Source organism: Sinohyriopsis cumingii, chromosome 6 (assembly GCF_028554795.1).
Source record: "Sinohyriopsis cumingii isolate HCF-2022 chromosome 6, ASM2855479v2, whole genome shotgun sequence".
NCBI lineage: Eukaryota > Metazoa > Mollusca > Bivalvia > Unionida > Unionidae > Sinohyriopsis > Sinohyriopsis cumingii.
The window spans coordinates 164674935-164701355 of NC_142966.1; the positions used below are offsets into that span (position 1 = coordinate 164674935).

At 36.9% G+C, this 26421-nt stretch overlaps 1 protein-coding gene across 3 annotated transcripts in view; it reads right to left on the reverse strand.

The window, feature by feature from the left end:
• LOC149798459 (uncharacterized) overlaps positions 1-26421 on the reverse strand; it is a 134147-nt gene that overhangs the window by 23236 nt on the left and 84490 nt on the right. For all 3 annotated transcript variants that reach the window (XM_089963650.1, XM_089963651.1, XM_089963652.1), the window contains 2 exons: positions 8505-8645; positions 7330-7462 (listed from right to left, as the gene is read on the reverse strand). In XM_089963650.1, coding sequence (XP_089819776.1) covers positions 7330-7462; positions 8505-8645 — 274 coding nt within the window. The remainder of the gene's footprint in view (positions 1-7329; positions 7463-8504; positions 8646-26421) is intronic.

Genomic DNA, 26421 nt, shown 5'->3' on the forward strand with positions numbered 1-26421 from the left:
ATTTTCTTTATGTGCTGATTCTAATGTCTCGCATCACATCAGTTATTGTTTTACATCTCTTATATGTAACAGGCACACTAAACGCATATTTACTAAAAATATAAGGTATATTCACCAGGTACATTTTATTGTCATCATTGTATGCAATGTGTGACTTATCAGCTATATATCGTCCATATGTCATCAGCTGACTTTGTGCTAACTGTTCGCAGAGCAATAGTTTATTTAGGACTGTAATTTTCATGTGCACTCTATCGTCATAAAGTACATTTTTACCGAGTCATAGTTTATATTTCGCTATAATAATAACTTGTACCAGCTAACGATCAATTCGCTCCCTCAGCCTGTGAAAAAGACCCCCCTTCAGTCTCATATCGCTTAGCTCATCGAGCATAATACGGTCGCAACCACATGTATCGTTTTCGTTGTCACGGTAAAATATGACACGGCGCGTTGCAATTACATCGACATGATTGTACGGCTCTTGACTTTTTAACGGATTGTCACTTTAATAAAGTTGTTTGTCGAGTGGATTCCAAGGTCTAGTGTACTTGTGAAATGGCAGGGTCCTTCCACCTTTACGTTTCGGTAATTTACCATTTAACTTGTGAATATCTAAGCCGGGTCCAATTACAACTCGCTGATTGCAGCACGGGCAATAAGTTTATATTGTATGCTGCAAGAGACACAGATCTTGGTCGGCTTCGCATGTACACACTTTACTTGTAAACTGGCTTTGCATTTTTGTTATAATTTCATCGTCGACTAAAACAGTATTATAAATTCTTGGCATTTCCAGACCTCCAGGTAATAGTGGGTCACGTTTGAGAAACATGCTCATTTTCCGGCCACAGATATAACATACTTTTCAGCATTAGTCAGTTATTCCTAGTAGCATACATAGTATCATTTGTATTTTCCGTTTTACTTCTGCATTTCAGGCAATACGCAATCATTTATATATTTACTTGTTAGAAAAATTGCAATGTTTTCGTTTTCCATGCGTGGCTTAGGTGTGAATTGTACTATAAATTTCCGAAAATGACCTCATGGTTCTTCGCTCCCATTTCGTTGGACAGGGATGCTTGCATGACGGACATTTGTTTGATAAACATAACGCAGTAAAATCCACAAGCTGCAGTTCCTACTGCTATAGCTGATTTGACGACTAATTGATGGATTTTATAATTTTAGGACACTAAAACGCACTCTTTGATAATATCACCTGGAGGTAGCCCAAACAAATAAAAATTATTGTTACCCAATGCGTGCCCGATCCGTCGTTGAAAGTTTGGATAATTAGAACATAACTTCTCCCTCCAAGCTGAAGTGATTGGGCCGATAGCAGTTGGATTCTTTGAATCCCGAGCTCATCGTTAGAAATTATTCTTTAAAATCCGCTGACATCTTTCAGTTTATATAAGATCTCAAAGTTGTTCAATGGATGGATCGCACAGTGATCTACCTCCTGGTACCGTGTAGCATTAATCCTCTCCCACATCCTATTCCCAGCAGACTGGCAAGAGGACTGGCCGGTCTTTCCTATTAGCAACGGACATGTGAATACCCTTATACCGCTTTTTGGTTCGTCTATTTTTCAGTTGTTTTACGTTTCTTTGCTTTTTATTTTCTGAACGCTATGTGTTTTCGGCATGTTTTTTTATGGTCGTTAGACAAAAGTGAAATGATTCAAATTTTACACTAACTGCTTCATACAGTCACCAGACACCACCTTCTTCGTGGCCCCGGATATGACAACGGAGGCAACAGCTGTCCCCAACGTGCCTAGCATTGGTAGCAATTTGGGTCGCCCAGGTTTTCCAATAGTTGTCAGTGCAGGCCTCAGGTAAACCACCACGGATTGCATGTGGTCTGGACATTGCAGTAATTTGCGCTGCTGACAAATCTAAGATCAAAGGTTTTATTTTATTGATTTGCCGTTGTGTTAACATAAGTTTTACTGGCGGTGGATCGCTCTGCGATTTTGTTCCGAAATCTGTCGTCAGCGGAACCAACTAACTTTTAACAACAGCTTGTGTTAATGCTTTTTAACTTGTCCCGCCGATAAATTCACTTCCTGCACAATCTATTTCATTCTGTATCTCTTTTCCTTCTGCTGGATAAAATTTGAATTGAAGTCATTCAGCCGCTATTTAAGGGATCAATACATTCCGCGCTTTGTGTGACAAAGTTGTAAAGCGCTAAGCTCTTCACGTGCCGAACACCTGGTGGTCATTCTTGATCAGAAAATCAGTATACTCCCACCGTTTGTTTGTTTGATAAGTTATAAACCAAATGCAAAACACGTCACACTTATCATTTGGGCTTGGACTGTCATTCTGTAGTGGGTAGAAACTATCGTTTTGAATCAGATACAATTAGCGCACAAGCAGAATACACATAATATGGAGCAGCTGGAGCCTGTCCAAGTGATCACGTGACTTCAATGTCAGAACTTGACCCAATGACTCGTGTGTTGTGCATACTGACATCAATGAGAAATATCGGATAAAGCGTTCCAAATTCTTCGAATGAAATTTGAGATCCACTGTGAGCATTATGATAAATTGGCATAGCGTCCATAAGGTACATATAAGAACGAGGTACGTCTCTGTTAGCTAATGCTGCAACATCAGATGCAAACTTAGATGTGATCGCTCATTCTGGATACTGCTTAGAATTTGTTCTGACAAATATTCGTCTGACATCTGGTCTATCAAATGCAAAATTGTTTTGAAGCTGACTTTCACGTTTTTTCTGTCGTTGAAACACAATAAATACACGCTTTAATAACTGCTTACCTGGCGATGCTGTTATCCGCCAGGTATCATTGAGCAAATTCGTTATTGCTGTTTGATAAACTTTATTCTGCATGAAATGTTTTTATTTGTGAATGATATTAGCATCGTATCAAGTTCTATTGAATTATCGATCGATGGAACACCACGTGGCATCCGCAACGCTAATCGTGAAATTACAAATTAAGCATCATCACTACCAGCTCGCATAAGGCAATCATTTTGATCTATTAGTCAAGTATAAGTGTATGTTTTATCCCACGAAAAAGTTTATTGTAGTAACTGCAATATCCAAATATTGTGCTAAGCAGAAACATCACGGTCATCTGTTATAAATTACCTGTAAACGATCACCGTTTATCGTAACCTTCGTTATACTCTCTATTTCTAATATGTATTATATTTATTATCCTGTTTACGATGACTAACATTTCAGTTCCATCAGCTGCTCTAGTTGTTGCAGTAAGTCTAAGAAAATTGCAAACTGCTGCCAGAAAAGTCCTTGTTGGATCTCCATTTGCGTCTGTAGCTGGTGTAGGAAATCCATGAGATAAGCGTTTGTGATAAGAAAAGTTCTCACTAAAGCTAGATCAGCAGCAGCATCAACGGCAGTTACAATTGCATTAAGATAATTAGATTATTTTGAAATAACATCTCCAGTTCCTGTATCCTTTAACCAAAACATATTTATTGCAACAGATCTCGATGATCGGTGCTGAACTAAACTACATTAGGTATAGCACTTGCAGATGTCAAGTGCATGGAAATATTCTACGGTTTGATAAGAAAGTTGATACCTCACGCTTCTAAATAAGCTCCAACCGTTATTAACAAGTAACTACTGCACTGCACTGGCTGCTGTTCTTACTGCTTTATGTTGTAGCAGAAACACGTCCTCACCTCTTGCAATAACCGTTCGAATCCCTGTTTTGTTAGGTTCGTTTGAACTTTTATCGAGATATTTAACATACTAAAATTCTGTTGTCGAATCATCTTTTTGTATTTCCTCAGTCAGGACAAGATATTTTTTGACAGACATTCTGAATGAAATAAATATGAAGCGGACGTTTGTTGGAGACTGTGTAGTCAACTAGTAACAATTGGTACTATCTTCCAGAAGGTTGAAGAAAGTTCGGCATCCTTCAGAAAAGACCTGGCTGCATCCAAAAACATTGATCACAACGTGCGTTAATATCATATAGAGCTTTGAAAAGGTCTATTTAGACGACATTATATCATCAACGAAGGCAGCATTTATAAATATCATGAGACATGTTTAATTCTTTAAATTGTAATTCCTAAAAGTAACGCTAATACATTTTACTAGTAAAGGAACAGCGAATAACAATTTATGACATTTGTTCTTCTTACTTCACTCCTGTTTCCATTCAAGTAAAACTATATGATAGAAAGAATCTCTAATGGGTAATGACGTAATATTAAATTTAAGAAAATACTTGAATAATGTCCGCCTTTTGCTCCCCAAGGTTCGGAAAGCCTGTACAATATTTAAATCATTTCCCCGTTGAGATCCTATGTGTATCACACGGCTCACTAAACTAAAGTGCCATGTGATTTCGAAAAGTATATGTGATTATTGGCGGACGTGCTTTGGTACGTATAAATGACAACGCCTTTACTGGATCTAAAGATAGTAAGAAAACTGCCATTTTTTATATTCTTGCCCTTTTGCCGTTAAAACACGACGATATGTTAGAGATGTTTAACTTCGGGGGAGGGGAGGAACACCACTCATTCCATGTCAATTAAAATTTCATTTCATGATTCTCATCGAGGAGCTATAATGTAGGAATAAAAAATTCTAAGATTTCATAACATTTTACTAAAATAATGAAACCATAAAACTCTTTGGTTACAACTGTTCTGATAATTGGCATATTCTCCATACTTTAAGGTTCCATCGTGGTTGCCCGTGAGATCACAATTTTAAAATGAGGGTTAGTTGCCATGACCAGAACGTTCAGTAAGGCGATAAAGGAAGACGAAATTCGCATTCTCGCCGAAACAAAAGTCGTTGCCATATCGGAACATACGCCTAACTCGTTTCTCATCAATGTCATCGCCTGGGCAGAGCTCAAGCTCATCCTTTAAAAAAGTCAACAAATATATTAGGAATGACAAAGGAGCTGTGTAGTACACTACATGCACTACAGTTGTCATTAACTGGGTGGCAGAAAAATAACCGATAGTCAATGAAAAAGATGAAGCTGCAACAAATCATGAAAAGTCTCGCAGTAAATGCTCAATATACTGTGTTTGGTCTCTGTAGACTATTGAAATGACAAGGTCAGTAAATAGTACTGGATTAATAAACAGTCGGCACATCCGGAATGACAACTTTCTTCCTTTCATGTTTTCGCTTTATGCTCAAGAACACATGAGGTATCTTCCCTGCGTACCATTATCGTATGATAAAATGGGTCCACCTTAATATGTTATTTTTCAGTGCAAAAGATGCCTGTTGCCGTTATACGCTTGTTAATGACCAGACGTCGCGCTCCAACATGTGTATAAATTTCTCGAATACGTCATTACTGCCGGTTGCACGCCTGTTTCCGTGGTATACTTTTTCAATGACAGCCTCACGTGCAATCGTTATCTTTCAGTAAGGTTTTATCTGAAGCAGTAGATCATGTACTTTAAGCGATTTTATTCGTAGTATCTTTACTAATGACTGCTAAACATCCATGTTTCACAGAAACTAATATTACAACTGAGAATATTGTTAAAGGCAAAACGCACTATTAAGATAGGAGCTTGAATAAATGTCGCTTTTCTATTCTTCATTAAATACATATGGTACACCTTGAAACCATAATAACATTGTTTAACATTGAGGCTGCATATACCCCACACACTACTCTTTGGCACGTAGACAGTGTTTTTGAAGATATCATACTAAGCATATGTGGCTTTATATTGTTTCAGGCGTTACATATTTGTTAAATTCTAACAGTGCTGCATTAAGCTATAACTATATTTGTCGCACGTTATCAGTTGCCAAATGTATACTACATTTCATTAAATGGTGTATTTGTACTAAATGTATATAAGTAACATCCTCGCTGAGAGAAAATTAAATGGACCATCATTTTGGCCAAGCGTGACAACGTTTCTGTAGCATGAGGTTTCAGCAACCGGGACCTGTTTAGTCGACACATGATTTAACTAAATATGTGCATGGTGAGGAAATTCTTTTCGACCTTTGTTTAGATATTATTGTGCAAATAATTCAGTTAAATGGTAGGCAGTTTTACACCTTTCACTACCATATGATGCACGTACAGAGGTTTGGTTATGCTCCTTGTTTTAAATTATAACATACACAGAAAATGTATATTTAAGCTTAAACAAGTTAGAAACATGTCATGCGGTCATATGACATATGTATTGACGTATGCTTGGATTTGTTTCATAAAGTCTGGTGTTTACACAACTTTAAAAATTATATCACGCAGAGGCAAATATAATATCGTGTATGAGGGACATGTGACTAGTTCCATTATCCATAACAACATGACCACTCCGAACCTGCACAAAATACAAATTATTAATGTTCTAATCTAAATATGCAAAACGAATGAGCTAGAGCTTATGTGACTTCATGTACATTTAAATTAGCCGTTGATCAAACCATTTGTCATTGAAGGACAGGATAATATATTATTGATATTTGTCTCACTTGATCTAGGTTCCATAACATGACCATTGCATGACTGACAAACAAGCGTAATTAAAAAGTAAAAAAAAAACTCGTGTTGAAGATTTATAGCTCGTGGGTTTATTATATTTGAAAAAGACACATGTAATCTATTTTTGTTCGTATACTTATTACTCAATATTGGATTAGCAGCTGATGGAGTGATGGCAGATTTAAATTCCTCGGTATGTATCTATCCACCTTAATATACACGAGTTTTGTTCTGACTCGAGGTGAAGAAGCAGCGAGATGACATGGTGTGATGTCGGAACTGTCATGTCAAGATTTATTCATACGTCATATCAAAATCATCTTTTACTGCCTCTCGAAACAAAACAATAAATTGTCTTGTATTTGTTACATCCGCCTTCTTTGAACCTTAAGTATTTGTTTAGATTTATAACATTGCTTTTATTACAATAAATTAAGATTGGCAAAGTACATTTCTAAGATCTGAGAAAATTAACGTGCAGACGGCAATGAAAATATTTATATAGTTCTGCTCTGTGTGTGCGACAAGAATATACAGATTAAACATTCAGAGAGAACGTTGGTATTGTTACGCGCATGGGGTCGGATGCTAAACAAATCAAATATTTGAGTGAGCGTGGTTGGATAACCAATATTTTTCATATTCCCAAGGACCTCAAGATAACGATTGTTGTCAACGGAAAGCTTATTCGACGCTCAAATACTTCCGCAATGTTGTCTCTAATCACCTAATGACCACATTTTGCGAAACGCATATTTCACACTTACTAGACAATATTTCTATAATGCCTTTTAGAGGATTTTCCTATAGCATCTAACCTTCTTTTCACAATTATTATAATGACCATGGCGATGACGATTCCAATGATGGCAACAGCTCCACCTATAGATCCGCCTATAATGATTGGTTCAGTGGAAGTATTGCTTCCCTGGTTATCGGCAAGGGCTATACCTAGAAATGAAACACCCGAAGCATAAAATTGTCTTGATACTTCAAAATCAATCGGTCTGTAAAATATCCCATTTATGCTAAAGTGATATTCTGAGAAACCGACAGTATTAGAAAACAGAAATATAGAGAAAGTGTTATAAAATATCTAGGAGATATACATAATGATGTTTTCTTTGCACATTAGATCTTCATAAAATAGCAATACAGCTTTGTAATGACCAACGTTTAAGTCATATTTGCAACGACATGATATTTAATTGAATAATCATATTAGTATAAACACGTGATTGGAATGCAATTTAATCCCAATTAATTATGATTGGCTTTGTAAACAAAATAATTTTTCGGAAGACATGAGGACCATCTCAGGAAAAATAGATCTTTGACGGTAATAACACAAATATCTGTTTCTAATCGCATTTGTATAAGCTCGCAATGCAACAAAAGTAAGTACTAGGGTAATAACGTTTATCATTTTGATTAATGACGAGAACAAGCGTTGACAATTTACAAAAAACTGGCAATCGGTCAACCCGCCTCCACCCTCCTTTTCATCCACTCTGCCGCCATTTTTCTAGTAAAGCCAAACGTATTTAGTAAGTTAAACAACTGCTTTAAATAGGAATATAACCAATGCAATAAGTCTGACCCGCATTGGGCGTCGCGCTTCTCCGCAATGCAGTTGTTTTGCTTGGGGCCCCGCGCTCATCTCTTGCTGCCGTGGCCCCGCACATCTTAGGGTCAGGCTTGAGCCAAATGTTATAAACTTACCTTAATATGATACAATAAGATATGATACTAAATTATATTAATATCATCTTCACTCATAATTGACGCAAACATAGAACAAGACGAATTATGGCAGAAAATGTGAGCTTTTAAGGCTTTGTTATCTTGTTGCACATCCATATACTTTATGTAACGTTATTTCCGTGCTCGCCTTCCCAAGCAGTGATAACGCAGTATGTATACACCGAAGACTTTACTAAGGAAGGTGTGATGGGGTTCAAGAGATTATCTATGATAGAGTTATATTGCATACCTAAATCACATCTAGATCCGTACCAGCCGGGTTGACAGCCAGAAGTCTCAGAACAGTTACCCGTAATTCGATCACAAGTTCGATTTAGACATCTTCCACACTCATATGCACAGTTCTGGCCGTAATGCTTTGAATCACACACTGAAATATTTACAATACATGGTACAAGGTTCTAACGAAACAAAATCAAACTTAATAAACTCTATTGCATATTGGAATGCATTGCATATTGGAATGGGAATAAGTTTTGATTATGCCTGTCATTCAAGCAAAGAAATGTGAAGACATTTGAAGGTAGCATTACATTCCTTTATAACACTAGTAAAATTGTAACGAAATTTACCGTCACGATACTAGTGTCATGCAGAATACAAGTTTAATCAAACATACTATATAAATAAATGTGAAACGACATGTACTACTGGTTAGTAGATCAGGCAGATAATTCATCCATGCAGCTTATAGTGACCATACAATACATGGAACTGTGTGCCCTATTCAGAACAATCTCTTAATATATGATTTATGTAACATCCACATCAAAGCTTGGTATGCTTTAAGAACAAGTATCCTGTACATGAATGCATATGTCCTGCCCATGAATGTCGAAGGAGAAAAGGTATTGCTTTATATGGGTGACTGCTAAATCATTTACGACACCAGCCACAAGCTGGCCGGCCACCATGTACCGTGTACTTAAGAGCGCCAGTAAAAAAATGTTTTTTCCAGGTTTAAAGACGATTACGATCGGACGTCAGTAGCAGAACCCGAGGGAAAAGCCTCAACGTCTATGCCACAAGAATAATAGTACAGAGATTGCTGACCTAGGATGTCAAACCTTTCAGCAAATTTAAAAACACACAGAGACCACAAAGGTTCGGTTGACCGACTTTGCTCGCCTTCCAACACTATATACAATGTGTCATGATATTGTTGGTAATCTTGTGCGTTTCAGACCACCCAATAGCGTCAACTACTATTGCAGCCATAGCAAGTACAGGCCAAGCAATCCTATGGCTGAATGTCCTGTCCAGTATGACATATACAGTTCAGAACACAAACTGGCCTGAGGAGCTAGTTATTTACTCTTTCTCTCAGGCGAACGACCTATCGTCAATAGGTCGTTCGCCTGAGAGAAGCGTTACCTTAATATTTAGGACCCCCACAATGAACACAAAATTATGATTTGCAGCTTTGATCTGTAAAAACTGTATACTGTCCATCTTGGTGCTCGAAAAGCCGTCGGACAGAGAACCACTATTAAATCCGAATTTCATGCGTATGGTGAGTTAAGGAGTTACCCCCCTCACGTGCAGGTTTTTCTTGGCCAACAGCTGCAACACGGTTCCCATGAGCTTTCGGACCGGGTTAACATGCAGCAGCTTTGGTCACTGTAGCGGCAAGATATTGTAGACAAGTGGCAACTAGTTGACCTTCTTTATGGTCAAGAGCTTAACATACTGTCTTGAGTGGCAACATAGACTTCATCTCATTCTTTTTGTTAGTCCTTTAAGTTGAAAGATGACCGAGAAATTACTAATTTCGTTTGAAAGAGTAAATAACTAGCTCCTCAGGCCAGTTTGTGTTCTGAACTGTATATGTCATACTGGACAGGACATTCAGCCATAGGATTACTTGATCAATAGAGGATGTGCTCCAGTTATGAGATTTACGCTTCTGCACTGGATCTATAATTATCCTGAGATTAAAGCATGTAGCTCAGATATGGATGGCACTGCGACCGGTGCAGTGACACTGTGCAGGATCTTTCCAGATCTCAGGGCCATTGTTGAAATGTTTCAAAGATGACTTGATAGAATCTTTCAGGCGTTTCATGTGAGCACCCTGTGATCGCTTCCCTCCTTCTCTGCACGTTGCCTTTATGGCACCCCTTCTGTCGTATTTCTGATTTCTAGCAGTGAGAAGTCTTATATGTGTGGTTAATATTTAGGTGATGATAATTCATGGATAATTTCGGGAGTTAATGAGAGAAAAGTCATATAAACGTCTGGGCAAATAGACGTGTCGAAGTAAATATTCATAGCTGAACTAATGCGTCTAAATTTTCACCATTCACCTATGGTACCTAGGCTCCAGCATCTTGCATTGACCAGTTTCGTATGAAACCTTTATTGAAACGCAACATAGTTAATGACACCAATATGACCCACCAGACCGTGTTTTATTATTTTCAACTTTTACCTATCGGAATCTCTAGTCGATTTCAACAAGAATCCTGAACCATCACCTTTATAATTGCATGGGCAACATTTCTTTGGATGCAAGAGACTCATCCTTCGACGCTGGGTCTGGTAATTCTAGCATCGATGACATGTCAGTGGCAAAGGATCTTGCCAACACGAGAATCGGTTAAGAGAAAAATACGCGCAATTGAGGATGCAAAAGAAGGATTTACTGAGTCAACTCAGTTATTATTTAAGCCAGTAACCGAAACCACTGAAAGAGTTTTATTAGGTGACGTAGAGGATCCTGAAGTGAGAAAATGTGGTATTCTTCCTGTGCTGAAAAGAACTGAAGAGCAAACTAGACCTGCACTTATTGCACCTCCAGGTGTACCTCCACCTCCACCTGGACCTCCACCTCCACCTGGAAGACCTAGACTTAGATTAAGACCAAAACGAAAACCTAAATTTAGACCAAGACCTAAGACCACAATGATAGCTGGAGCTGAAGATATTGAAGAAGAACCAGATGAAGCTATTGAAGAAGAACCTGAAGAAGCTGAAGTTGTTAAAGAAGAACCCGAAGAAGCTGTAGCTGGGGCTGAAGCTATTGTAAAGACTTACTGATGATGGAATACAGACGATATTAAAAATTCCATTTGAAAATAAAAATGAAATTGAAGAATTTGGTGCCTTTGCTGAAACCAGTTGGGATGAGAGACATAAATATTTAAAACCCGAGCATCTTTCCAAAGTTAGAACTAAAAATGATTGGTATGATACATTATATAAAGCAAGAATTGGACTACCACGTTTGAAACGTAGTTCTCTTACTTATATGACATTTATGAATGGTGTACAAAAAGCAAAATATCGTATTCAAGATCAAAAAGAAAGAGAAAAGAGAAAAAAAGAAAGAAAAGCAAGAGAAAAAGAAGAAAGAGAGAGAGAAAAAGAAAGAAAAAAAGAGAAAAAGAAAAAAAGAAAAAAAAAATTAAAAAAAGGTTATATAACAGTACAACACGAACCACCCGAACAAGAAGAAACAGAAGAAACAGAAGGACCATTACCAGAAAATTATTATTCTATGACGCGTGAAGAACAAAAAGATTATTATGCAAGAGGAGGAGATGAAATGAGAAGGTTAGAATCAGATATAGATCCTATGGATACGCGAAGAGAAGAAGAAGATAACCCGATGAAAAAGCTCGACAGGCAAGAATAGAAGCTAATAATATATTTAACTCAGAAACTATTAGTAACATTCGAGGTAGTAAAGAAAAAGCAGATGAAATTGCAGCTTATGGAAGAATAAATAGAAAATTTTATACGAAGAGACCTGCTGGACTAATGTCAGATCTTTCGTGGCGTATGGAGGTATATTCTGTACTCAAAAATAAAGAATATGTTGATCATCATAATCCAGATTATCAGCGTTTTAGTAGCGAGGTGGATAAATATATACAAGAAGGTCGAATGAGAAGATCACTACCAAAATCACCACCTAAAACTGATAGTGGTTATAATTCTATTTGTCCTGATAGTGTTGTCAACGACGTATCTCGATTAGAGGTTTTAATTGGAGGGAAACGAGCTGGGAATAACTCGCACGAGATAATCAACGAGGCAACTGATATCTGCCGAAGACTATTTCAGGGTGGTATCATCGACGTTACTATTTGTCGTGATTTCATCGATGAGCTAGCTGACTACCACCGCGATTAAACAAATAGATAATAATACAATGTTTATTCACAAGAGTCATCAGAGACCAGTACATGTTTATGTGGTTAACTCGCGGTTACCCGTGTACAAATACAACTACGGGTCAGGATTAGGCGAGTTTTTCACGCGAATAGCTCCTAAAGTTGGTCCTATAGCTAAGCAGCTATCGATGAAAGCCATAGATGTTATTCGCGATAAAGCTGTTAATGTTGTTGGTTCTGCTGCCAGTAAAGCATTTGATGCCGTCAAAGAAAGAATATTAAGATTAGTGCGACGAAATAAAAAACCCGCTGTAAAATTACAGAGTACTGCTGAGATGCCCGGTGATGTTAGTAAAATAATAAATAACGCTGCTAATCAAAAACTAGCGTCACTGGCGTTAGAGCAAGAAGCAGCTGATCTGCTAACACAACCATCATTGGCGTTAGCACAGCCATCATTGGCGCTAGGACAACCGCGGCGGAAAATTAATATGAGCGCATACGGGGGTGGTATTCGTTTTAGAAGATAAATAATTTATAATAAAATGTTTTCGCGAGCATCTAATGTCGCATTTAAGCTGGATGAGCCAGTAAAAAATGATTTCTCAGTACAAGATTATCAGTACTATTCATATGATGCAAGAGAACCAAATGCTACTGGTAGAATTGAATTACAAGTACACGATGCAACCAGGTATTTTTTGCCATGTGAGGCTTTTATTGAGGTTGTTGGTGAAATTGAGAGAGTTATTCCTGATTCTGGTCCTCCTATTGTTAGAACATGTGCAGATAATTTTAAAATCGGATTCGTCAATAACGGTATCATGGCATTATTCAAGAGCGCCGTTTACATGGTTGATGGAAAAGAAATTGAGTCAATTAATGATAACGTTGATGTTGCCACAACAATTATTGGCCTAGCAAGATACTCAGATGATTTTATCAGATCAGCCGGTCCCAGCATGATGTTTGCAAAAGATAATTATGATGAGGCTGATCATGAGCAATTTATTATAAGACAGCCACTAGATCGTGCTGGTCCTCCTGCTGCTCTTTATCCTAACCTCGAGGATATGATTATAACTTATAATGCCAGTTATAACCTCGGGTTTGCTACACGTAAAAATATGTTATCAGATGATGAGAGAAGATTTTCGTGTGTGATTCCATTAGCGCATATTTTTGGATTTTGTAGAGATTTTAGAAAAGTTATTTTTTGAGCTAAACACACTAGTGTCCTTTATCGAAAACCTGAAAGTAACGATGCTCTCTGGAGACAAAGAGGTGATGGCAATGATGGTAAAGTAATATTAAGAAAACTAACACTGTGGATGCCATCAATGACTCCATCACTACTCGAAGAAGATAAATTAATTTCTTTTATGGACCAGGGTGGTAAATCAGTGATATCTTGGTTAACAACTGTTACTGATGTTTCTTCTCCTACTAATGTCAGAGGTAATTTTACTTGGCATATAGCGTCACAGCAGGGTATTTCTGCACCCAGACATATCTTTGTTGCTCTTCAAAATACTGATCGGTTAGGTGTTCAAACTAGAAGTCATAAGACATTTGATGATATTGGAGTCAGCGAGGTATCACTGAGAATAAATGGGCACCAAGAACCATCTGAGGATATTCATTTGGATTTTGAAAATAACTCAATAGCACGCTGCTGTCACAGGTTATGGAGTTATTTAGGACGAGATCAAAATATTGATACCGGATTGCAGATATCTCAGTTAGATTTTAAAAATTTCTATCCTATCTATTACTTTTCACTGGAACATCTTGATCTGATGAAACAGTCTGTTGTTGATATACATTTTAAGGCCAGAATAGGTAATTCATTCAATATTATTTATAGAGCGGTTGCTGTTATACTCAGCGACAGGACTATGCTTCTCGAGGGCATTAGTGGCCGCATGAGAATAGTTGACACCCCAGTTGATAAAATGTAATTTAAATCAATCAGTTTATTTATAAAAAATGCCATACGAACACGTCAGTGTTACTCTGACTCTGGGTCAGATAAAAAAATTACAATCGAATACAACAAAAACCTGCGGGACAAAATTAACGTTGAAAAATAATCAGATTCAGGGTGGACCAAATAAAATATCTTTAACTAAAACGCAGCTAGCACGTTTCGATAAAGCTAAGTCAGGTACACAGGAATACAAGTTAATTTATCTGCCGGTGCTATTAAAGATATGGTTAAAACAGGCGGATTTTTCCCGCTATTAGCTGCGATACCAGCGCTACTCGCAGCAAAAGCCGCCGCGTTACACGCGTTAGCCGCCGCGGCTGCATCAGCTCTGGCAAAAGCCGCTGCGTTGGGCGCTGCTGGAACACTAGGAGGATTAGCGTTAAATACGGTAGTCGGCGGACGATACGGCAAAAAAAAAAAAAAAAAGGTCGAGGAGTGTATCTTAGAAGATACCCATACGGAGGAGGCCTCCGATTAGCAAGACCTCCACGGCAACACCGATGTCGAATTTAGATCTGATTAACGCCGCTAAAAAACAAAAAATAAAATTTTTCAGAGGTGTATTTATAAGAGATCAATGACCAGCTCGTCCAAATAAATATGAAAGAGGAATTATAAATCGCCATAACAACACCGGACCAGGTACTCATTGGGTTGCTTACGCGATAAATCCGCATGAAATTATCTACGTTGACTCATACGGGTTAGCTCCTCCTCGTGAGTTTCTTAATTATATATCTCAATTAAATATACTAGCATGGTATTCTACGTTACCAACACAAACACTAACTGATCCTCCGATCTGCGGTGATGAGGCCATTAATATACTCGATGCGATATCTAAATCTAACAAACCCTATCATAAAACAGTCCACGAGTACACGTCAGGTAAATTAGATCAGTCAGATATAAATAGTGGTTGATATTTACGGCAGATATCTGATATCACGCATGAACAAAAAATCTGTTGATGTTGATTTATCTAAGTATGTAACAAAGGATTACATAAACAATCTTTTATCGATAGCAGGAGTAGGACCTGATGAGGTTGCTGTTTTTCAGGATCAACACGGAAAACTAAAGACCAGCAACGTTAAGATAGGTGACATAATCAATCGAGACTAAATACAGTACTCACGTAGGTGATTTTAATACTGTTAAAGCGGATACTAAAAAAATGATGATGCTATCAAAAAGGCCAATGAAGATATTGGAATTATAAATAATTTAGTGCGTCAAAAAATCGATATATCATTATACGATGGAGAAATTCGCGATGTTAATGCAAAAATTAACAATCGTGTAAAAATCACAGGTGATACAATGTTAGGAGAACTTAACATGGGTAAAAATAAAATATCTTCACTGGTAGATCCAACAGCAGGTGAGGATGCTGCAACAAAAACATACGTCGACGATGTAAATTTAAAATTAGGTATTTTACGTGAAGAATATGATCAACACCTAAATACACTCTCAGCTTTTACAACTTTTAGAAGAAATACTTTAGAACTAAACAAAGTAACTATTGAATTTTTTGGAAAACCACCTGTAGTTAGTATAAAGCTCGCAGAAATTAAAAAATTGCTTGATGATGTAGTTCGTGTGGTATCATCATCTACATCTGCAACGTGGACAAGAACAGATAATGCAATAAAATATACTCCAGCTGTTACTGGCATATACAGATTATCAGTAATTAGTCCAATGAAATTTAGAGTAATTATAGCTGGATTATCAATTGAATCGCCTCACCCGGTAACAGTTGAATTACAAAAAGATATTGAAGTATTATTTGAACTACAGCCAAGTCATAATGTTTTATTTGCAGCAACCTACTCATACGTGTTGGAGTTTATATTTAAAACATCCTAATTAATATAAAACGAGCGCGGCAGAATACAGATACAATCAGGCTCGTGCGTGGCAGGAGTCTCTAAAAATATAATTGATATTTATCAAATAAAAATAAAAAAATACCAGCGCAGGTTAGTCGTAATTGATGTTACCGTTTACTCTGTATCGGCCGTTGTTCTTGGTACCGGAATAATACTGTCTGCGTTAACGATGATAGCGCCGGTAGCGATAACTATCGTTGTTTCTGTGACTACTGCGCTGTCTGGTGTGTTCGGTATAATAACAAAAAAATATCCTCATGTACTAGCGCAAAATTAACCGAATACAAAGATAAATTAAACACAGCGACTGCGGTGTATTCAAAATTATATTCGATGCTATCAGAGAGTCTCAATGACGGTATTGTGTCTGATGCTGAGTTCTCGCTGATGACTAAAATTTATAATCAAACGATTAAAGACGTCAGTATAAATAATGACAGAGTTTCTGCAAGAGATAGCGACGAACACAGTACCACAAAAAACAACAATGATATCGGCGAGCTCGACTAAACCTAAATTCAGTATTATTTTTACAACACCCATTTCTATTAGTGAAATAGCACTAGCGCAGTTAAGAGTATATTACAGCTGGCGAAATATCAGATCTAAATCATATGAAAACCTACAGTTGAATAAGTCGCTTGTTTTTGCTAATAAAAATAAACCTGATGGAACACCAGATTGGACAGTAGTTGGATTACCAACAGGTAGTTATGAAATCGATCAGATCAGTGACGAGCTGACATGAAGAATAAAAAATATAACCGGAGAGGATCCCTGAATGAAAATATCGGTACACGAGCCAACACTGACCTCAAGTATTGAAATGAGTTTAAATTACAGCGTGGATATATACGCGAGTTCAATAGGAACTGTACTAGGTTGGCCTGAGGTTGCGCCGCCAGCACCGCCGGTACCACCAGAACATAAGAGAGAGAATTTTAACACAGATAAACGAGCTTCAACATTAATTGTTTTTGATGATATAATGGATAAAGCTAAACATCCTTATAGATTTGCGTACCAAACAAGTATTAGTGAATCTGGTACAAGAACAGAGTCATGGGGATTTAATATATCAACTGATATCGAAGATGATTCTTCTGGATTCTTTTCAATTGATGATATTACTAGAATGTTTAATGAACACAGTAAAAAATATCACAATGAATTAGATAATTTGAAACGACATTTCAATGAGTGTATTTCTGATGTATCAATTTCATGTAATGAAATTATTAAATTCGTTGAAACAATGAATTATTTAATATCTACCTCAGAAAAATTTCACCGATTATTAATTCAGTCAATAATTGGTAATAAAACAAATTATAAACGAAATTTTTTAACCGCGTCTTCGCTGACTGAAGAAACATTAAAAAATTATAAAATACCCGGCTATAACGCATAGGAGTTAAACAAGTCTCTCACTGATACCATTGATGAAATGTTTCCTAAATTACACGCTGCATGGAGAAAAAGATTACCACCATCATCTATTCTTAAGCGCGACAACGCACCAGATGGTACCGGACGGCATCTATCACCTAATGTAGTAAATATAACTAACGTTGTCGCGGTTAATCTTAATTGTGATATCATCGATAACAGCTACAGCGCGTCTGTGTCAAATCAGGCTAAGCAAGGGTTTGTTTTATATTCTTTTTCACCAAAAGAATCACCAGGATGCTTAATTATACAGGAGACGATTAATCCTATTTATCTTCGGTGTCATAATAATTTATTGTCGCAAGTAAATTTCTCACTAACTGATCAGTCTGGGAATTTACTAGATATACGTGGTGAGACTCTGAATATAAATCTTCTGATAAAATCTTAATCTTGTCACTGATAACAAAAAGAAAAAAAAACAAAAAAAAATAATTTTATTTTATGTTTTATTTTCTGCTAAGTGATTTCACTAACACTCCATTAGTTTTCTCAGCTGCCTCGCACGAGTATCAATCATTTTTTTAGACTTATACTCGTCAGACAGCGCTGATCTAATCTTCTCAACAGTACGAGCTAATGGAGTAAAATCTGATATCTGCGTGTCATCGATGTTAATAAGTGATTTGTACATCGCAGATTGTATCTTTTTGATAAATCTGTATTCGGACGATAAAGTATATCTACCCTCCAGTTTGTTCTGTGCGTGTGTTTCAAAATCCATGGTAATTTTATCAGCATCTAATTCATCTGACAATGGAATCTTTTTGATCTTCAACATCTCAGTGGATTTGATTATATCGTCAGATTTTCTTGGTTCATTATTTATATTAACTTAATTCTAAATGTCTAATATCAGGGGAAAATAACTGAATTTGATCCACACTCCAAACTTGTATGAAAAGGTTGATTTATATATACCCTCTGCAACCAATCGTATTGAAGCTCGATTAATGCCAAAATATTTACCAGCTGAATACATTGATTGAAAATATAATTCTTCGTTGGTCTCCATATTAACAGATTTGACTGCTCTGGAGATTCTTCTTTCACCTGTATCGCCCTTCTGTAGGTTTTCACCTTGAGAAATAGCCTGAAGATTATCAATATAATTATTAAGTGGATTTCCATCAATATGGTCAATTACCAGATCGATTTTTATTGGTCCACGAAAACATTCGTAAATAAATCTGTGGTTAAAATAGTGTTTTCTTGAATAACCTCCGGTATAAAATCTGAGATAACCAAATTTATTAATATTACCAACAGATTTCTTTGTTTTGACATTTCTAACTGTTCCATTACATGATGCTTCATAGTTATCATAGATAGGATGCTTCTTGAATAGAGGATTCAGTATACAATATCCATTTGTCTAAATTGAAGTTTGTCTGAAAATCTATTCAAGTAATCCTCCTCGCATTTAATAGCGAGATCACTATCTTGTGATTTTTTTATTGTAATACCGTTTTAGTTTTCTGTATTTTTTTCCACCACAGTCTAAACAAATACGTATTTTCCCTCGTACTCCAACATCATATCTGATGCATCTTGTTGGTCCAACTCCACCTCGCTTAATATAAGCTAAATGTATTCCGCAGTATTCTTTTCTGCACGATTTGTTACAGCAATTTAACGATCCGATCATCAACCACTTGCATTGATTCATTTTATTTATTAAACATTGGTCTAAAATATAATGAAGATATTCGACCTTGATGATATTGAGTATGATGTTCCTTAGACAAATCGCGCTAAGGAGGAATTTTACGACGATGGGGCAGCTCATGTGTGGTCCACGTGGAGAACAAACGATATTGATAATACCATGAATGATACACGAGCTAAAAAGATAATTGACTTACTCGGTGATAATAAATGTATACTCAGAATAAAATTCATTGTATATAATGAAAATGACGTGTGGATTACTCGAGACAAACGTGATCCTATAATCAGTGGAAAAAATCTGCAACAGTAAGTAAAAACTCTAAACCCGGATTACTAACAGGAATAGAGAAGCCATACTATGTACGAGTTTATCCCGTCACAGCTGTTGTTTATGGCATATATAAATTAAATAACCCCACTGTTGAGAATCTCGCTAAGATTGAAATGTCGGCGAAAATAAACTGCGTAGCTGAGCGAGTACTAGAACACTTCAAAAACGCAAAACGCGGGAACGGTTTCACAGATCTACGGCGAGAAAAAATAAATACCTGGGCTGAGTCAGTTGCCGATGGAGCATCAGTAAGTGACGTCGCCGCGTTATCAGTAAAATTAAAATTTCCTATTACAGCAAAAACTATATCAGGTGAGATTTTATACTCATCTGCGTATAAATCCAGAGGATCTCCTATCGAAATAATTGATCATAATTATCATGCATGGAGTAGTGCAGTAAATATTTTCCCTCGAGAGCGTATTGTTAAATTTTACAGCGGATACATATTCGATTTTATTCATGAAATAAGTAAATCTGATCCGGTATCCGTGTGGTTTTTCTCTAGTGATCAGAAATACGATCAGTTCGTACGGTCTAATGGAGATTCATATAGAAGTGAAATTTTACATAATTCTATGATAAAAATTGCAGAAAAATACTCTGCGAATAAGGATTCACTAGTCAATTGTTTTACGATTCCATCTGTTGTTGCCCACGCAGCGAGAAAGCAAAACTCGCGGAAGCCAACTCGACGTGAATTTCTTAAAGATATACAACAGAGTTGCATCAAATACGGTCATGGTGGACTGTGGAATACTGAATATAATTTTATCAAGATGATTTCATTTGATATGATAGCGTGTTATCCTGGTATTTTTTGGGGATTAGGCGAGTGCAGTAAATATTTTAATCAATTTGGCCATCCCTGCGACGAGATGACCAGAGTATCTATTAATGGCCCTCTGCCAGATTTTCCCCTGACAGGATTTGCTCGTGTCATATCGTTTAAGTTTAATGATGGTTTACATAAGATCTGTTACGTTTGGTTTGGTAAACATTTTTCAGAACTGCGATGGGTTCCAATAGTTTTATTGAGATATATGCTAGATTCTGCGATGTTAACGTCGTTGACGGTCAGTGAGGTTATCATATCATATAAGAAACAAACTGAAGTTTGGCTACCAACTGAGCATGACGACGCGAAAGATTTAGGTAGAAAAATAATCGGAAAGTTTACTCAGGGCGGAGCGTGCGATCATCAGCGACATCACCGCAGATTAATTATGGACGAGGCCGAATTAGATTTTATAATCGCTGATACCGCTGAAAGAGGTATATTTTGTAACAGAGAAAGTATTTATTTATCAAACGGAACAAAATTAGGTACTGTAGTTAGTTATCTCGAAGGAGAGTCACCACAGTATACTCATTTAAGATCATCGATGTTGGCGTACGCGAGTATAAATTTATTATCGATGATGAGTAAATTCCCCGATGACGCTGTTAGAGTAGCTACTGATTCATTTTATACCGATGAGAAGCATCTACCGGAGTTAGAAAAATTAACCGGTGATGGATCGTGGGGTACATGGCGAGTAAAAGACGAAAACATTTTATGGTACTGTGAAAACGCTGATGTACCTGCTGAGGATAAATATTATTCAGATAGTGTACCAGAAATATCAATAACACCATCAGTTTATGATCCTACATCGAGATATAAAACGGTTTACGTGAATGGACCAGGTGGATCGGGCAAAACGACTAGAACTATAGAATCATTTAAGAATTCTGATGTAATTGTGCTGACAGCGACACACAGACTAGCGAGAGAAATGAGACAACGTGGTGTTAACTCATGCACGTATGACAGCTTTTTCGAGTATAATGGTGGTACATGGAATCCATCTCGGATGGGAGAAAAATACGTGAACAGAGTAATTATATGGGATGAGATCTGCACTGTATTCGTTAAAACGTTAAAGATGTTTCTGGATTGGTTATTAACAAAAAAATACTGCAATAATTATGTGTTGAGACCACGGCCAACCTAATCCTAGTGATGGAGAATCACCCCACGAGTGGCTGAAGAATTTTGTTTACTATGAGGAGGTCAACACCGAATACAGATCTCTTGATGGCAGATTAAGCGAATTCAAAAGATTAATTCGATTACAGTCAAATAAAACTCAGTGTAGTGTGATGCGAGAAATAATACCAAAAACATCAATGGAAGATTTCTTATCAACGTGGAATCCAAGTGACTTAATTGTAGCTAGCAGAAAAAATACTTGAGGTACTTCAGCAGAAACTATTTAAGTTACATCAAGAAAAGTTTCCGTTGATACCTGTGCCGCTATTGTTACAGATCAGCTGATACCAGACTGCAGAATATTGATGTTGATGTACCAGGGCAAGAGAAACAAAATCTTGTATTGAATGATATTGTCACTGTTGATATCGATTTCGCTAGTGATATGCTGAGTGCAGAAAAATCTCCTTGGACGTTAGGATATGCTATGACGATCCATTCTTCACAGGGACTAACCATAACCGATATTCGTCTCTGGATTGTAGATGACTACATAGAATGGTCTAATCTATTGTATTTAGCTGTATCTAGAGTCAGAAAAATAAATCAACTAGGAAGAATTGTTTTAGATAAAAAAATTATTAACGATGAACTTGACGAGTACGTGATTAAAAAAAAATTGATTAGTTATAAACAGACCAATAAAAAAATAATCATGAATTTGATTTAGATGTCGAATTCATTTTATCGCTGAAAGAGAAACAAAAAAATCACTGTGCCGGTTGTAACTGTATAATGACGTGGAGTTATCAAAAAAAAAAAAAAAATGATTCCAGACAGTTTACCGTGGATAGAATAAATAATAATTTAGGTCACAATCGCGATAATGTTACTCTGACGTGTCTAGAGTGTAACCGACGCGGAGTTGATTATCTAAGTGACTGAGGTGGTAATTGAGTATCAGCTGGTATTACCTGTAATTCTTCCCGAGTAAAACCTTGCTGAGGCGCTAATGAATCGAGTATATAAATTGCTGGTCTACCTGATGATCTCGTCACTGATACTATCTTATGTGTTGTTGTGCTCCAAATAGGATCTGTTGCTCTTTTTCTGCCACCCTCAGCCTCACCTGGTTTATATAGATATCTAACGATAACACTACCAAGAACAGGTCGAGCTGAAAAATCGCGTCGCCTTTTCGGTATAAAATCTTTCTGTATGGCAATTGCCGGTTTCATTGATATAGCTCTTGTTGTTTCATTATTTATCGCAGAAATAACACCGGGTAGCCTAACTACCCAGTCATTAGATCTCTTATTCTGAATAAATTCCATTGCATACTGATAACCAAAAAAGTCGTTCAGCTAGTGTTTTGTTGAATCTTTCAACAATTGCCTGGTCATTATGAATATTAACCTTATCAAGTCTTATTTTTGTATTTTTTTGTTTCATTAATGATATAACCGCACCAAAAAATTCTCGTCCGGGATCAACCTGAAGTAAAATTGGCCATGTTAGTGGTCCTCGTTGATATATTCTTTCAAATGCATCAGCTACCTCAGCAGCTGTTTTCTTAGTTATTGGCTCAGATTCGTTGTATCTGCTAGCGATATCTAATACAGTTAGTACATATTTATAGATTTTACCATCAACAGTATCGTGTGGTAAAAACATTATATCAGCCTGATGAACCTCATTTGGTACACTAACATCAAAATGCGCGTATTCAATTCGTTTTGGTGGTGGTAGATAAATTTGCCATATAGCCTGTTTAGATAACCAAGCAGCAGCTGTTGATGGCTTTACTCGAGCAGCTTTTGCAAGTTTTTTGATAGCTGGTTTGCCCCGCCAAAATTCAGCTGGAGAATAATAAATCGCTTCCATATTAATTACCAGCACCGAAGACTAATTTACCCTTCATTGCGTTTTTAATTAACCACAAATCCAGTCTCTCCCTGATAGATTTCTTTTTTATAGAATTTATTGCGTGAATTAAATTTATATCAGCAAGATGTTGCTGTTGAATATCTTTACTTCGATATGCTATATCATGAGCTAGACATGCCTGATCAATTGCATTAATCGGTTCCTCACCTGAATTAGGTTGATCCTGATTATTTAATCTGATATTGAGTCTGGTACCTGGTCCACAGTAACTGTATCCTGGTAGGTGTTTTTCTCCGGAGTATTTAGCCCAGGGGAATCCTGGTAACGATGATAACTTTGAGGTGATATCACCTTCGTGGATTCTTTTTTTTAGTTGATGAGGTGAATATAAACTTTTTTGTATTGCATTTTGCACATTTACCGGTAACGGCTGATATGTTATTGCGAGTAACAACTGTAGTTAGCTCTACCGTTGGTGTACGTGTTTTACACTTAACACAATATAAATCCATAATATAATTATATCATGAATGTAATTGATTTTTCAGCTACAAAAAATCTGTTCCTGTTAAACACCACGCAGCGTTACCTAATTCAATTAGAATGATAATAATTGGTCCATCAGGGAGTGGAAAAAACTTAATTATTATTGAATTTGATAATGAGATGGTTGAAGTGGGACAAATTATATTTAATTGCAACATCTGTAGATGATCAACGTTGTTATCAGGTACTAAGAGAGTTTAATGACAACGCAGCGTTGCTAAATGACGGTAATGGTATTATTTATTTCATAACAGACATTGAGGAGGCTCGTTTAGTTGATGATCTAGATCAATCAGTTAATAATTTAGTAGTCTACGATGACGTAATGTTAGATAAACAAACTAATCCAGCCAGAATATTCTCCCGCGGTCGACATAAAAATACAGATGTCATTTATGTAACTCAGAGGTATACTCAGATACCTAAAGTAATCAGAGACAACTGTAATGTTTTAGTTGTTTTTAACGGTGTTGATGCTCATACACTTAGAAATATTCATCAGACTTGGTGCGGTGGTGATATGTATATAAATAAATTCAGAAACTTTTTCTCACGAGCTCAATCTACTCCATATGGATTTGTAACAGTAAATTTATCTGACCCCAGATCAAGCTATCGAGAAGGCCTAGATAAAATATTTTAATGCTGATATAGCAGCAGGGTGGGCACCTACCTAAGGTCGGTCGTATATACAAAATCAAAAAAAAAAATTAAAATTCACGTAGAGTATTTTTTTCCAGCTAAATCTTCAAACTAAGGACTCGTTCATGGAACGGAGTTCAATAACGGGTAAGATTCCCCAGGAAGCCTTTATTCGGTAAATAGAACTCTTCTACGGGAATGTTTTCTGTGGAAGATTTATTCTTTGTCGGAAACCCTAGGTCTGTTTGCCCTCCCTGCTGCTCAATGGCTGATATTCGTGTGTAGCTGCATTTACCTCTGAGTCATTGAACTTTGCATGATGAAATAAAAAACCAATTGGCTACTTACAGGATCAGTGGCATTTTGAGGTTGAATGACCTGTAAGCTTGCAGGATATGTTGTCTAGTTTCAGATGTTGCTTAATCCCACTTTCAAGAGCAGCCAAAGGGATGATCTGGCATGGTTGAAGTTGGAAAACTGTGGGAAAATCCCGCCCTTTGATGGATATCCACACATCTCAAAACCATCGAGTGTGGATCTTCTTGGAACATCCTAGTACATTTCAACCCACTGGTACATGAACATGGAGTTGTCTCTTTGTTAATTTTACCAAACTGCCTCCTTCTTCTACATTTCCATCCCATCTCGTAGCTAATGTAATAGCATGGGGGGGGGGATCATCAACCTGGACTTCGATACCAATTGGAGTTAGCTTCCCATGAACATACTTACTCGGACTTTATGTTTCATTTCCTAGGATTTCAGGATATTGATATCGTTAGCCGAACCCACGGATTGTTTCTCAACCACTTCTCCCAACGGATCCTTCACTAGTATTCTCAGCTCTGCCGTGATACCCCATTTACTAAATGATACAAACACTAAAACGATATTAGATACTGATCGCTTGATGCTTGCTCCTGATGTGTCTTTATTGTACCTAAATGTCACTAATATGATCTTGATAAGCCTCAGCCATTGTTTTCTTTCCCTGGCTTTGAGAGAACCAGATCATACCAGTAGTCTAACTTTGTTTGCATCTTCTTGAAATGACATATATCATACTGTCGTTTCCAAGGGTAATCGAATTCGCGGTAGATTTACAATAATCGTCTATATACAATTTGCCTCCGAATAACATTACAGTATAAGGATTGTGCAATATTTATCCATAATGCAATACTTCCAACTGCACAAATTGTGTGAATACAAAAGTCTTGTTAGTAGCTACATTTTATTATGAACAACTAATCAGCTCTTTCGTTGTTTGTTAATGTCTAACTTAATATGGTTATTCGGATGCATACATCAACGGGTGTGCTTCTAGGTCTAACATCGTCTGTTAAAACAATCTTTTTGCCCTTGTCGAACACATTTTCTATTCATTTTTCAGCATGTGACAATTATCACAAGGCGCACATAGCTCCTCGTGGGAATTGGGTATCATCATAGTTTTTTTGTTATAGGATAAAGCATATGCATCCTTGTGATTCTCTTCCTTAAACAGTGAATCTCAAAACCTTATTGTGCATATTAATTTGATCTGAAGATGGTAATATCATATGTATCAACTATGAACAGTTTTCTTGCAATCCTCTTAATACCAGCCCTATGAATCGCTGGAATGTACATTGCCTCG